General features: G+C 33.1%; 1 protein-coding gene across 1 annotated transcript in view; it reads right to left on the minus strand.

The window, feature by feature from the left end:
- Nucleotides 1-296: 296 nt before the first annotated feature.
- LOC139430771 (uncharacterized) overlaps nucleotides 297-15,963 on the minus strand; it is a 154,987-nt gene continuing 139,320 nt past the window's right edge. Inside the window, exon 3 of the mRNA XM_071198051.1 lies at nucleotides 297-1,138. Within this exon, the coding sequence (XP_071054152.1) occupies nucleotides 319-1,138 (820 nt within the window). The 3' untranslated portion in view covers nucleotides 297-318. The remainder of the gene's footprint in view (nucleotides 1,139-15,963) is intronic.

The following is a 15,963-nucleotide window of genomic DNA, read 5'->3' on the forward strand; positions in this document are numbered from 1 at the left end:
TGGCATACACTAATGGCATTATATGTTATGTTAGTGCAATATTTTTAAAAGTAAATGTAGAATTGACTTTTCAAGAAGTAGAAACTGTATCACTCTGAAACCTAAATAAGTCCAAAACTTACAATTAAAGTTCAATTGATATATTGATTAGTTATCTGGTAAACTATAATTATATGAATCTGATGCAGATTCGAATATCTTTATCACTCTCTTAACTCACTATATTGCATCATTTTTAGATATATGTATATGCCGGAATTGTGAAAGATTTTTGGAATATCACTAAAATACAAATAAAAACAAAAATAAACTCTTTATTTATTCGGATTTATTATTACTTAAAGCATACAAACAATCAGTTTCATATTGTATTTCACTTAACTCATTTCGAAACTCTAAAATATCATGTACTTTTTTATCTTCTTTTCCATTCGAAAAATATTTTTTAATTATTGAAATCTCTCGACGTAAAGCTTCCGTTAAAGAATCATCTTCTAATTCTAAATTAATAGTTTTCGGCAAGATTTGTATTCCTTGAATATTTTTATAAAAATAATGTAGCAATTGTAATAATACTTCCTCATCTTTACATACAACAACAAATTGAAATTCATTTTCGTTCGTGGTTAACATCTCAATCAATCCACCATTTAAAACTGTTGATATGCCATCGATGTAAAACATTTTTTTATTATTTTTTAAATTAATCTCTCGAAACATACAATCGATTCCGAAAATCGTAGCAATATCTCTTTGCATAAACGAATTTAATTCGCCTTTTAAATAAAATCGTTCATAACACGAATACAAAATCAATAAGTCTTCGTAATTTCCATTCAAAATTTCGGTTGGTTTTAATTCTAATAAAACATCGGAAAAATCATTCGATTCAATTTTAAATTCGGGGATGTTTATTTGATATTCAACGCCGGTAATTTCGTAGATTAGGACAGCGTCAATTTTAAATAAGAGTTGTTTTAAAAAGTTGGGCTTCTCAATCGATAATACCACAATTCCTTCCTCATCAAACCCATTATTCACATCAAAGTTATCTTCATCGATTTTAAAAACGTTTAATTTATAAGTAATCAATGAGGAGGAATCCCAATTTAATAAAATATTCGAAACACGCATTGGTCTAAAAAAAAATAATAAATTAAGATAAGCAATTATTTATCTATTATTAACCAAAAATGATCTTTTAACATTTTCGATAAAAATCTTTGATAATCTTGTTTGATACACTTTTTTTTGATGAGTAATTTTTTCGATTTCAGATTATGAAATTTTTTTTAAAGGCGTAGTTAGTAATCCATTAACGAGTTCGATGTTTTCCTCGTCGATATGCAACGCTACACAACTAAACTCTGACGTTACCAATCAATTAATAATTTAAAGTGGTATAAAGTAGGTCGTTGCATATTAAAACAAGACGGAAGATCTTTAGGATGCATTTTATCGAAACGTTAGTATTAAGTTATGTTAGTGAGTGACGGAATGATGTGAATGATATGGGGAATAAAAAGTAAAGGATTTTTTTAAAAGTAAGTAAAAAAACCTTTTTAAATCTAACATATTGAATTTTGAAATTGGATTTTTCATTTTGATTAAATTAAAAGTAGTTGGTAACGCAAATAATTACTTTAGGTTTTTTATGAATGTGAAATAGTAATTATTAAGTTAAATTAGAGCTAAAATGTAGTAGTTTATAAATATTTATTGCAATTGACCTTTTTTAATAATTAATTTGTGTTAAATTAAGCCTAGATGCAAAAGCATCCATAATTTTAAGCTCTAAAGCACAAAAAGGACTATCTTAAACACCATCCTTGCATAGCAGATTATATTTCTAGTCTTGGTTTTTTAATAAACCAAGGATTTTTGTGCAGATTTGATAAAGAAAGTATTTAGCGTTACAATGCGACGACCAGTATGTTTCATTTCATACTGGTTAAGCAATACTTTGTTTAAAAAAGTTTTCAACAATTAATATACACAACAAACCCACATTCAGTGTTGTTGTTAAGCAAATTATATTGAAGTCAGTTTTAAAACCGTTGTTTTACAGAATTATCAGTTGGTTTTTAAGCAGAGCTTTTTAGATAACACACGTAAAAACGTTAAAAATGAAAATAAGTTATCTTAAGAGTTCTAAATATAATGACGTGAGCCGTTGTGTCCAGATCCAATTAATGGCGCTTGCAACGTTGATTTTAGTGGAAAGAAGTGTGTGGAGAAGATTGAGCAAATAAGCAAGTTCGCAACGAACAAAGAACACCACGTTGAATTCGATGGTCTGCTTGCCAAGTTTTAAAAAATTTTAATATACACAAATAGGAAGATAACAAGATCACCATAGTGCTTTATAGCAGTGTTGAGTCATCGGTAATCACGCAGAGAAGTGTACAAAAGATGTAAAAGGGAAGTATTGGCACTGAGAGAAATAGATAAAAAGAGCTAGAGTAGGTGAGATATGTTGTTAATGATAGCGAGATAAGCGACATCTAACGGTAGAAAGGAGAAATTATTACACTGTTAAGTTAGACACAAGACGAAACAAAAATACTGGCCAACTTGGTAAAAACGTATCGTTGTATGTTTTATAAAACAAGTCGTAATAAAATCTTTTAAACAAAACAGTTCAGTGAAACAGTAGTTTCATTTGAGGACCATAAAAGAATCCCAGACTAACAGGTTATGGGCCCAGAACGTAACTAGTGGGTGTTTATGGATAAACAAATAACTGAAAAAACGAAAGAAGTTAGAACAGGAATGGCTGCCGTGAATTTTTTTAGTAACGTGCCAAAATTAAAAGGTAGAATAAACTACGACGAATGGACATTCGCCATACAAAATTTTTAATATTGGATGGACTGGATAAATGCATATTAGGTACAGAAACTGACGAAGAAAAAAGCACAAACTAAGCTCATTTTATCCATTGATGGATCACTCTATGTACTTACATATTAAGGAAGCGAATACGGCGAAGAAATTTTATGACAAGTTGAAAGCTTTGTTTGATGACTCAGGATTCTCAAGAAAAAACATTTTACTTCGAAACTTGATAAACACACAATTGGAAAGCTGTGAGACAGCTCAAAAGTTAAGAGGTACTGCTTTTAAGGTAGATGAAGAGTGGGTTGGATCATTGTTATTAGCTGGATTACCGGAGAAATATGGGCCAATGACTATGGCAATTGAACATTCAGGTACAGCTATAACTGGAGATTCAATAGAAACAAAGTTATTGGACATGGAACCAACAGCAAAGGAAGCAAATACAGCTTTTGCTGGTGTGACAAAGAAACAATGGAATGCAGGAAGAAAACATCTAGGATGAAGTAATAATGTTAAGGACTTGAAGGATATAAAATGTTTCCGATGCAAGCTGATGGGCCATTATAAAAACAAATGTCCTAATATGGAAAACAAAAGAACAGTGCTACATTTGTAAATGGAAAATTTACGGACAGTGATTGGTATGTGGATTCAGGAGCTAGCATACATCTAACAGTAAAAAAGAACTGGTTAAAGGATATCTCCACAGATGATGGTATGCATGATATAGTAATTGCTGAAAACCAAAGACATTCTGTAGAGTGTAAAAGTTATGACTGTAGTGGGGGTGGTATTTATAACTTAACGATAAAAGATGTAAAATCCGTACCAGGACTAACAACAAATTTACTTTCTGTAAGCCAATTGATAAAAAATGGTAATAAAGTAAAGTTTGATGAGAATGGTTGCAAAATCTATAATAGTAAAAATAAACTGTTTGCAAAAGCAGATTTAATCAATGATGTATATAAATTGCGGATGTACAGGGTGGGCAAATTTGGGTGTTATTATAGGCTATCTCAGAAACTATAAGAGATACGAAAAAAGTAGGTGCCATGTCCCGGTTTCTTTTTCGAGACTAACCCAATCCCGCAAATACCAAACCTCTATCTTCTTTTGTTTTTAAGTTATAGCCAAAAAGTCAAATTTTCGTGATTTCAAAAAATGCTCATATTTCGTTTATTTTTGAAATTAGAGAAATGAGGTTGATACGTTCTTAAGACAGTTTTTTAAGTAGAATATACTGCCGTTGAAAAATTTTAAAAATATTTGATGATTTTTGAGATACAACACAAAGATGTATTTTTTTAAATACAAACTATACTTGATTATGATGTTAATGAAAAGAGCATATTTTTAGATTTCCAATGATGTATCGCATGTATGGTGCATTTGCGGAAAATAAGCGTTAATTTTCAATTCCAAAATAGTAAGCGCTAATGTTCAAAATTTTGATTATAGTAGGCTGGTTCGGACATTAATTACTACCTAATTGCTGTATGGTTTTGCACGAATATGACAGAAAGTTGGTCTTGTACCATTAAGCTAAGTGTCCACTTGCGAGAAATGCTCTCGAGAGAAGCTATCGAAAGTATGTTTTCTGGTGGACACGCATCTGAGAGTAACTATCACAGAGCCCCCACAAACTTTCGGAGAGTAAACAAGTTGAGATTTGTACTCAAGTGGACACGCACAATTTATCTATCGTGAGAGTAACTGTCAAAAACCGAACACGGTTCAAAATTTGCTGCTAGTAGCTGCTAGTTTTCTCAATATAACACGTTTAAAGATAACACCTAAAAGAAAATAGTCCCAAGAAGAAGTATTTGAATTAATTGAAGTGTATGAAGAAAATTCAATTCTTCGGAATATCACATCTAATGAACATAGAAATCGGGAAGCGAAGGATGCAATTTTAACAAGTATTGGACAGAAATTTAAACGGGATTTGTACCATTAGTAATAATAACTTCTGACAACATAATTTGGTTTTCTGACAGTAAAATTAAGTCTTCTGCTAAAAGTATTTGATTTTTAGTAGTAGTGTGTAGTCTTCTGTAAGAAGGACGTGCTTCATTTGCAATATCTAGTTTTTCACTAGCAATACTTAGTCTTTTGCCAGCAATATCTAGTCTTCTACCAACAGTATTTCGTCTTCTGGTAGTAGTGTGCAGTCTTCTGTAAGAAGAATCTGCTTCATTTGCAACATCTAGTCTTTCATTAGTAGTACTGAGTCTTCTGCCAGCAATATCTAGTCTCTTTCAGCAATTGAGGCGCTTAAGTTTATATTTTCTAATAATTTTCCAAAATACTGCCAAGCCACTATTAAACTATCACGGGTACGACAATAAACTTATAGTTTGCATTTATAAGTGCCATTAAAGCAATCGAGTTCACTTTCTTTGTGAATCCAGTATGCCAAATAACTAACAATTTGACAACGAATGTTGATATTTGTTAACACCCAGCTCTAATCTACGCCAAATCCATGATTTCACCCAACAGCTTCTTTTTATTTTTTCAGTTTGTTTTTTTTTTGAAATTTTGTACAACACTATTGCACTTGCAATTTTGTTTACAAACACCAAGCACTGAAAGAAAATAAATTTTACTTTCCATAGCACGGACACATTTCACTAGTGAACACGGTCCTGAGAGAACTGTCTGAGAGAAAGCTCTCGGAAGTTTTATAGAAGCTCTCGGAAAGCTAAAACAGTCTCAAGTGGACACAGAGTTGAGAGTAGATATCGAGAGTTACTCTCAGAAGTTTCTCTCAAGTGGGCACCTAACTTTATGCAGGATAAAGTTGGTTTTGTACCAACGAATAAAAACTTTGAATAGTTGATTTAAATTTCTCAGTGTCTTGTCCCTGACTTTGTTCACCAATAAAAATGATTTAGGCCCACTTTTACCATCCTCCTGATAAACTATCTAGAGGATAGTTGCCATGGTTACGGCGGTTTTAAGCGCTCTCATTGGCTAAGAATTGGATTTATCTATCGGATAAATTTATCAGGAGGTGGTAAAAGTGGGCCTAAAGTTAAGGGCATAAGATAAAGTTTGTTTATTAAAAATACAAGAAACGTATTAATTAATGAATAATTAAATATGAACAACAGCTTCAGGAACTAAACAGTCACGGACTGTGTCATCTTCTTCTACTAAACTTACTGGTTGTAAGGTTAGAACAGTTGGGTATCAATGAATGAAATCTTCGGTAGTATAGAGGAAGATTAGGGATCATAAACTGGGCAGCGGACTTTCCATTGAAACGATGTTTATATGGGATATGGAGCCTTATCTATCATTTTCAAAGAATCATTTTTTAATTTTATCGCTTTATGTATTTAAAAATAATGAGGAATTTTTAAGCGGGAAACTCGTTTCGAAAAATTCATGAATGAAATGATCAGTAATCTCACGTTACTATAGTAACTAAGTGGCATTTAAAGTTTTCCTCGCCTACTATAATTAAAATGTTGAATATTAATCTTTAATATTTTAGAATTAAAAAATAACGCTTATTTTCCCCAAATACACCATGCGTGCAATACATCATTGGAAAGCTAAAAATATGCTCTTTTCAGTAACACCATAATCTATTATAGTTTGTATTTAAAAAAATACAACTTTGTGTTGTATCTCAAAAATCATCAAATATTTTTAAAATTTTTCAACGGCAGTATATTCTACTTAAAAAAGTGTCTTAAGAACGTATCAGCCTCATTCCTCTAATTTCAAAAATAAACGAAATATGAGCATTTTTTGAAATCATGAAAATTTGATTTTTTGGCTATAACTAAAAAACAAAAGAAGATAGAGGTTTGGTGTTTGCGGGATTGAGCTGGTTTCGAAAAAAGAGACCGAGACATGGCACCTACTTTTTTCGTATCTCTTATAGTTTCTAAGATAGCCTATAATAACACCCAAATTTGCCCACCCTGTATACTAATAACAGTTATTCTTTTATGTCCACAAGTAAAGTTAGTGGAGAAATGTGGCATCGCAAGGTTGGGTCACATTAATCAAAATGACCTTTGTAACATGACTAAAAGTGTAGAAGGAATTGAAATTTTTACAAAAACAAATTTGACAAACAAATGTGTGGTTTGCTGTGAGGACAAACAGGCAAGATTGCCGTTTAAACACTTTGGAACAAGGACAAAGTCGAAACTTGAAGTGATTCATTCCGATATCTGTAGACCTATGGAAACAACATCATTAGGAGGATCTAAATATTTCTTGATATTCGAGGATGATTATAGCAGAATGACTTTTGTATATTTTATTAAGTATAAGTATGAAGTACTAGATTATTTCAAACGTTTTAAGAAACTAGTAGAAAATCAAACGGATTCTAGGATTAAAATTGTGCGTAGTGAGAACGGAGGAGAATTTTGTAATGAGGAAATGGATGACTATTTAAGAAAGAATGGTATTGTAGATCAAAAAACAAATTCTTAGACTCCAGAACTAAATGGACTTTCAGAAAGGATGAATAGATGTTTAGTAGAGAAAGCAAAGTGTTTACTTTTTGATGCTAATTTAAAGAAAAAATTTTGGGCTGAAGCTATTAACACTGCTGTGTACATCAAAAACAAGACGGCAACGACAACCTTAGCAGATAAAACTCCATATGAAATGTGGTATAACAAGAAACCAGATATTAGTTACTTAAGAATTTTTGGAAGTACAGTAATGGCACATATCCCAAAAGCTAAAAGAGAAAAATGGGATAAAAAATCAAAGAAGATGATTTTAGTAGGTTATGGGGAAAACACGAAAGGTTATAGAGTTTATAAACCGGAAAATTACTACAAGTAGATATGTGATTATAATGAAAAATGAAACTGATGATAGATTATTAGTAAAATTAGATTCAGTTGAGGATAGCAAAACCATTGAAAACACAGCATTAGAATATGTACAAGGAAAATGAATAAGAATCTAAAAAATCTACAGGTTCAGATGAAAAGGAAGAAGAAATTGTGGAAAAGAATGAACAAACACGAAGAAAATCAGAAAGAACACCAAAGCCAAAGGAATATAAAGAATATATAACATACATGTGTGGGCTAGAAGATAGTTTAAAAGAAGAACCAAGCTCATATGAACAAGCATTATCTGGGGAAGAAGCTAAATTTAAAAAACAAGCAATGGAGGAAGAAATGAAAGCATTTGACCATTGTAACGCTTGGGAATTGGTTGATATTCCAGAGAAGGCAACTTTAGTGAAAAACAAATGGGTGTTTAAAAGAAAATGTAGAAGTGATAAAAAAGTTACTTTTAGAGCAAGGTTGGTGGGTTACTCAGAAACGTGAAGTGGATTATGATGAAACTTTTTCACCTGTGGTCAGACATTCAACAATAAGACTCTTATTCGCTTTATCAGTAAAATCTAAATTGGAAATATTTCATTTAGATGTAAAAACAGCTTTCTTAAACGGTTACTTGCGGGAACAAGTTTTTATGACACAACCTGAAGGATTTATAAAAATAGGTTTCGAAAATAAGGTTTGTAAATTGCAAAGAGCTATTTATGCATTAAAGCAGTCATCTCGTGCTTGGAATAGTAGGGTTGATTCAGTTTTGAAAGAAATGGAATACAAAAATCTAATTTTGTATAATTTTTAGGTTAAAGATTTAGGAGAAATAAGTAGATGTTTAGGTATGCGTGTTACGATAATTGATGATAAAGATAAAATAATTTTAGATCAGGAAGAATATATTGATGATTTATTATTAAAATTCAGAATGGAATTTTTGCAAAACGTCAGTAACTCCTATAGAACCTAATGTAGTATTTAAAGATGATAATAAAAATGATTGTAATGTACCTTATCAACAACGTTCCACATTGGAGATGTGCAAAACGGATTTTAAAGTATTTAAAGGGAACAAAAAATTATGGTCTTACATTTAAGAAAAATGATATTGATTTGCAGGGTTTTGTAGATGCCGATTGGGCAAGTGATCAGGTAGATAGACATTCGCAAACAAGTTATATTTTTGAATTGTCAGGTGTAACAATATCTTGGGAAAGTAAAAAACAAGCTATGTCAAGTACGGAGTTTGAGTATATGGCTAAACAAAACAAAACAGTACAGTGAAACTGTAGTTTCTTGTGTATTTGAGGACCATAAAAGAATTCCAGAATAACAAGATAGAACACGATCATAATGGGGAATAGTTGAGAGAAGGAAGAGCTTTCAGGGATGATTACAAGTAATTTTAGATTCATTTGCAAAAGTTATGACGATATGGTGATAAAAGTGCAGTACAGGACGGTGAAATTAAAATAATATACAGAAATGAAATCAGTAGAAATGTAATAGAAAAAAAGGGTAAATGGAGAAATAAGTTAACGGCTTGACGGAAAGTCAGTCATGAAGTTTGCAAGGCTGTCAAGATGCGGTCACGGGATCCGAAAGAAGGAAAGCAACATGTGGAAACATAACGTAAGATAAAACAATACAAGATTTAAAATAATAAAACCTCAATAATTTGGCACTCATCAAATCTGTATATATTATAATCCTAAATGTCTAATGGAGGATGGAAGAGTAGGTAGTAAGAATAGTCAGCAGATGAGGTTTCCAAGAGATTGACTAGAAACTCGCAACAATTAATATTTTGTCATTATCAAGTACGTAACAATAACACAAAGTTTTTCCCTATAAACCAATACATTCTTCTATAGATGAGTCCCAGTCGGAACTTTTTAGTCCAGATATGTTTTCCTCAGTTTAAGTGATCGTCTTGTTGACCCAAATCCATACTAACAGGGTATGTACTTTTATTTAATGTCACCTTTATATCAAACTCGAACGGGTTTCTAAACTTTGTCAATGTGTGTGGCCAAAATTGCATTGTAAGTAGAAATGGGGATATGTGCAGTATACAGCAGATATCAAGTCGGAACCAGGACATAAGCCTGCAGAACTCCAGCTTGTACGAATTGAAGACTTGAGGACACACTTACTGAATAAGATAAACCTCCCATTGTGATAGGACTGCATTAGGAAATAATATTGATGCGACAGCCACCAATAAAGTTCACAAGTAAACTAGACCCAATCGAAAGCTGTGAGGTATCTAAATATCTCTCTCGTAGCAGCCATAGTTCCTTGATAGGTACGATTTTTCATTCTTTTAAAAATCATATTAAGGACTGATATGATATGGCGTGACTAGGATCTTTATCAGGTTTTGATATCATTTTTACCTCAACGATTTTCCACTGAACTTGAAAATTCTCAATCTGAAACACAACATTTTCAATACAGTGTGTCCATAAAGTCATCACTTTTGACCAGACACAGGAAAGCAACAAAGCAAGATAGAACTGTGAAATCACCACCATACAAAAGGAAAATTCTCCTAGTTTCATACCTGTTCATTCCAGTTCGATGTGGTGTCTATTCGTTACATACAACTAAACGATAATCAAGTTCTACCCATACATGGTTAAGAACGTCTGGTGTGACAGAGTGAATAACGTCTGTGATTCTCTGTTTTAAGTGATTAATATCATTAATATGTTCACTGTTAATATAGCCCCTATAGATTCGTTACTTACCGTTGGCCTCATCCATGATTAGTTTCTCAACGCCCGTAGAGATTTGTCTCGTGTGAGGTGGAAAGGCTGTAATTAAGTAATTTCTATCTATATTACTTCCTGTTCATTGACCATTTTACATTTTGATCGAATCTTTCATAACACGTTGGTTAATGGATTTACTTAACTTCCAAATGAAATAGTTGGTATTAAAAAATTTGTTAACTTACAAAAAAATCATTGTAAGTTCCTTCTTTTTATATACAAATAAGTTAAAATAAGATGATTTTTATGTGACGTGTGGCTCGATTTAACAGGGTTTTTATATAGACACGAGCGGATGTTTTGCCAGTTTTTCCTCAATTTTATTTTCTCTCTAATCTAAATGAATTTTCCCAAAACATTTTTTAATATTTGCCAGTTGGTAAGTTTATTCGTTATAAAAGACATTAAGATAGTGGATGCCTCTGTGTTTATAGTCACAAAGAAGAGTGAGCGATATCTTAGATTCCTATTGAAGGTCCATATACGGCTGAAAAATTTAGCAGACCATGCGATTCGTCCACACTCACAGATGTGACCTGAATATTTAAATAAGAGATTCTTTTATTATTTATAATATTACAGTGTCGCCCTGAACGTTGCTGAGGTGTGTTTCGTGACGTAAAACGAATAGTTTGGAATTTTAAAAAAGCTCTTGTTGTTTCGGAGTTCAGAGTCAAGTTTATGTTGATATAAATAATTTGTGTTCTTGAAAATAATTCATCAAGCAATTGGGGTTGTAGAATCTAATTTTGATATTATTGAATGTGCAGATAAAGAAAATCGAGACAAAAACTTCAGAGAGCAAGATCTTGAACAATGGTTTTGGGGAAAAACGGGCAAAAAATATAGTTAATAAAATCTGGTATTGTAAGAAACAGTAAGCTATAACAAAAACTCCGTATGAAATCTGGACGTGATTTATCTAGATTACAAATATTTGAATGTAAAGCATATGTAAAAGTACTAGGATACATAAAGAAATTAGATGAAAGAAGCAGAAAATATAACTTTGTAGGCTATACGTTAAATGGCTATAGATTGTGGGATAAATGAAAAACAAAAAGTTATTATACATCGTGATGTTGTTTTTAAAAAACCAGAAGATATACCTGAGCAAGTTGAATTAAGATTAGATCAAGAGGTTAATCAAATGAGGAAGGAAATTGATGAACAAATGAAAGAAAAAAACGAAACAACTCAGGAACAGCAAGATGAAGAAAATCATAATGGAAGGGGACAAAGAACCAGAAAGTCATCTGTAAAGTTCAAAGACTATGTGTACTTGACATTTGATGAAGCAATAAATGGTGATGAGCTAAGAAACAATGGCTAGGTGCAATAGAAGAAGAGAAGAAGTCATTGAAGGTAGAGCAAGTATGGGAATTAGTAAAAATCTGGACCTGATTTATCTGGAATACAAATATTTGGATGTAAAGCATATGCAAAAGTACTAGGATACATAAAGAAATTAGATGAAAGAAGCAGAAAATATAACTTTGTATGCTACACGTTAAAGGGCTATAGATTGTGGGATAATGAAAAACAAAAAGTTATACATCATGACGTTGTTTCAAAAATCCAGAAGATATACCTGAGCAAGTTGAATTAAGTCAATTTAAATAAAACTTCAATTTAAATCTTCAGTAGAATCTAGATTCTACTGAAGATGAGAATTGTTTCCTCGAAATCGATTTAGAAGCATAATAAAATAAATAGCAAGAAAGAGGAAAATTTTGTTTTATTTAAATTGACTTAAACAAAGCTTGCTAATGGATAATTTAATCAAAGTTGAATTAAGATTCAACGAGATCATGACGTTGTTTTAAAAATCCAGAAGATATACCTGAGCAAGTTGAATTAAGATTAGATCAAGAGGTTAATCAAATGAGGAACGAAATTGATGAACAAATGAAAGAAAAACAACTCAGGAAGAGCAAGATGAAGAGAATCATAATGGAAGGGGACAAAAAACCAGAAAGCCATCTGTAAAGTTCAAGGACTATGTGTACATGACATTTGATGAAGCAATAAATGGTGACGACAGGAAAAAATGGCTAGGTGCAATAGAAGAAGTCATTGAAGGTGAAGCAAGTATGGGAATTAGTAAAATGCGAAGAAATTAAGGGACAAAAAATAATGAGTAATAAATGGGTATTCAAGATCACGGAAGACTGAACTTATAAAGCCAGATTAGTGGTAAGAGGTTTTGAACAATCACAAGAACACATTGAAGAGTTATTCAGTCCTGTAGCAAGTATGAGCTGTATTAGAGCTATATTAGCAACAGCAGGTGCAGAAACATGTAAAATAACAAAATTTGATTTTTTGTATGACGAACTGAAAGAAGATACAGTGGGATATTTAGAAGGACAAGTCTATAAATTGAAAAAGGCGCTGCGTGGATTAAGACAAGTACCCGACAAAGATGGAACAAGACATTTACAGATGCTGACTATGCTAATTGTACAGATACGCGCAAAAGAGTTAGTGGTTATGTAATAATATTAAACGAAGGACCTATTAGTTGGACAACGAGATTGGTGAAGAAATACAAACAATAATACTAATAAACAGTAGAAGTGCTATAGACTTGATCAATAATGGAATCTTAAACAGAAAGACGGTTTGCTTCAGATTGTAAACTCACCTACTAGGGTAACTGCCTCTAGTTCTACGCTTATTGATCTTATTTTGGTGACGGAAAGTATTGCGGTGTTCGGGAATTTTTTAAATTCTCGAATCACTTTTTCACTTTCTGCACCATTTTGCATGAGCACTTCAAGCCCCCTCTACTCTTTAAAACTGTCTGGGATTATGGCTCTGCAGATCGGGTTGCTCTTGAGAGGGACCTGGGGATGCTGCCGTGGATGGATATTATTTATACGCAGGATGTTAACGATAAATTGAGAATTTTCAATGAGCTGCTGCTCTCAGTGTTTTATGTACACATTCCTAGTAGAGTGGTGAGAGTATCTAGCCCTCGGCCTCCTTGGTTGACGCCCACTATTAGAGAAATGATTAAACTTCGTGATAACTCGTATAAGAGATTCAAGCATACCAGGCTGGATTCTCATAAGGATTATTATAAAAGCTTGAGAAACTATGTTACAGCCGCTATCAGAAGGGAAAAAGGGGCCTACTTTGACTCGCAGCTCTCCCCAAACACTTCCTTCGAGTATTGGCGTCGCATTAGGGAAAACGTAAATATTACTAAAGGTAAGGGTATTATCCCGGAGTTGTTGGCCAATGCAAATGAGATTGCGAGTCACTTCGGCGGCGCTGTTCCTCAAACTGATATCGACTGTGATGTGTATCAATACTATAATAACAACAAGGCTACTGCTTTTCAAACTGAATTCTCCTTCTGGGCTATAACGGAGAACGATCTATACTCCACGTTGATTAGTATCTCTTCCAATGCCGTTGGAGTCGATGGCATAGCACTAAAATTTGTTAAGATGTGTTTTCCTTTTATATCTAGATATATTTTACATATCGTAAATTTCTGTTTAACAGAAAATGTATACCCTACCATCTGGAAACAGTCTATTGCAGTTGCAATACCCAAAAAACCAAATCCTTCCAATTATAGCGATTTAAGGCTCATTTGTCTTCTACCCGGCCTTTCCAAGGTTGTTGAAAAAATTGTGGATCGTCAGCTGCGAACACACCTAACTCAATATAATCTTCTGCCTGATTCCCAATCGGGTTTTCGTCCGGGTTTTTCGTGCGCTACTTCTCTTTTAAACCTTACGGATGACATTGTGCGCTCCTCTGATTCTGGCCTTGTTACGGCCCTGGTGACACTTGACTATTCTAAGGCATTTGACACTATCAATCATCAAATGTTGCTTGCTGTTCTTAGGTTTATGGGTTTTAGCCGTGAATCCGTTGATTTCTTTCGACATTATTTGGAGGGCAGAAGTATGAGGGTGCGTGTTCGTGATTCTACTTCTCGTGAATTTTACACTCCTACAGGTGTGCCGCAGGGTAGTATTTGCGGTCCTATCCTATTTGTCCTATATACTAGTGCCTTGTCGTTACACGTCCGTTACTGTAAATTACAAACTTATGCGGATGATACACAACTATATTTGAGTTTTCCGTTGTCAGAGATTGAAAGTGCAAATAGTCGTTTAAATCAAGATATCGAACGGGTGGTGAATGTATCGGAAGGGCACGGTCTATTGATTAATGGTACGAAATCATCAGCTATTATATTCGGTAGAAGTAAAGACCTTGGTCCTGCCAGAGCATCATTGAGCATTCGTGTGGGCGGCGATGAATTGCGCGTAGTTGATACTGTAAAACTCTTGGCGGTATGGCGGGGTTTTAATACACATATCAATCACTTAATTAGATGTTCGTATACCACGATAAAGTCTTTATACGCCAACCGTCACATTTTAAGCACGCAAAGTAGAGCCTTGCTCACTGACACGTTGATACTTTCTCGGTTTAATCACTGCAACGCTGTTTATGGACCTCATCTGCGTGCAGATGCTGCGGCACGAGTCCAACGAGTCCAGGGGGCGTGTCTCCGTTTGATATTCGATATACGTCGAAATCAAAGGATATCTTACAAGTTGCCCGAGGTACGGTGGCTGAGTATGAAAGCAAGGAGAATTTTTCATGAGGGAGTATTATTTTTCAAAATTATTATGTTCAAAACTCCGGCTTGCTTGCACAATAAAATCAGATTTAGAACGGACGTTCATAATATAAACGTCCGCAGAAAGAACTGCCTGTCTATCCTGCCTCATAGCACCCATTCTGTTTTCTTACAGAATTGCTGATTTTTGGAATTCTCTGCCGGAAGCTTTGCGCTCTAAACAATCAGTGCCTGCCTTCAAAAAGGCATTTAAATTACAATTTGTTTTTTGATGTTGCTTGAAAAAACAATTTTGTTTTTGTTCTTTTGTGTTTTGTCACGTTTTGCGTGTTTTCTCGATTTATCTGTTTTCTTGTTTTCTTTTATTCTTTTCTTATTTATAGTATTTTCCGGCGATTGTGAAAATCAGAGTTGTTTATCTAAACCTCCTCTGACAATCGTCCGAGTTGACTTGATTTAATTAATAATATTTTTATTTTGATATGTTATTATATGTTTGAATTAGATTTTTGTTATCAAGTCAATAAATGAATTATTATTATTAAAGACGAAGTAAACATATTGACGTTCGTTTTCATTTTATACATGATATAATCAAGTCAAAACGAATTAAATTGATCCATTGTAATAGTGAAGATAATTTAGCAGACTTTTTTATTAATTAATTAAATTTGAGAGATTCAGAGATAAACTAGTTGTTAGAATTTAAGTTATGATTTTGTAAAACTTAATAAAAAACTATAACCCAACAAGGTAATTGTGATTATTAAGTTTGAGGTCTGTCTACTCATTTAAGAGAAAATTAGGCATTTCCAAACTTTTGTTCCACTCTGTATAACTAAATTCGAAGATTTTTAGGGCTTTTACTTGATGTCTTTTTTCAACTCGGTCCTTAACTTTTTCTTCA

Source organism: Onthophagus taurus, chromosome 7 (assembly GCF_036711975.1).
Source record: "Onthophagus taurus isolate NC chromosome 7, IU_Otau_3.0, whole genome shotgun sequence".
Taxonomy (NCBI): Eukaryota; Metazoa; Arthropoda; class Insecta; order Coleoptera; family Scarabaeidae; genus Onthophagus; species Onthophagus taurus.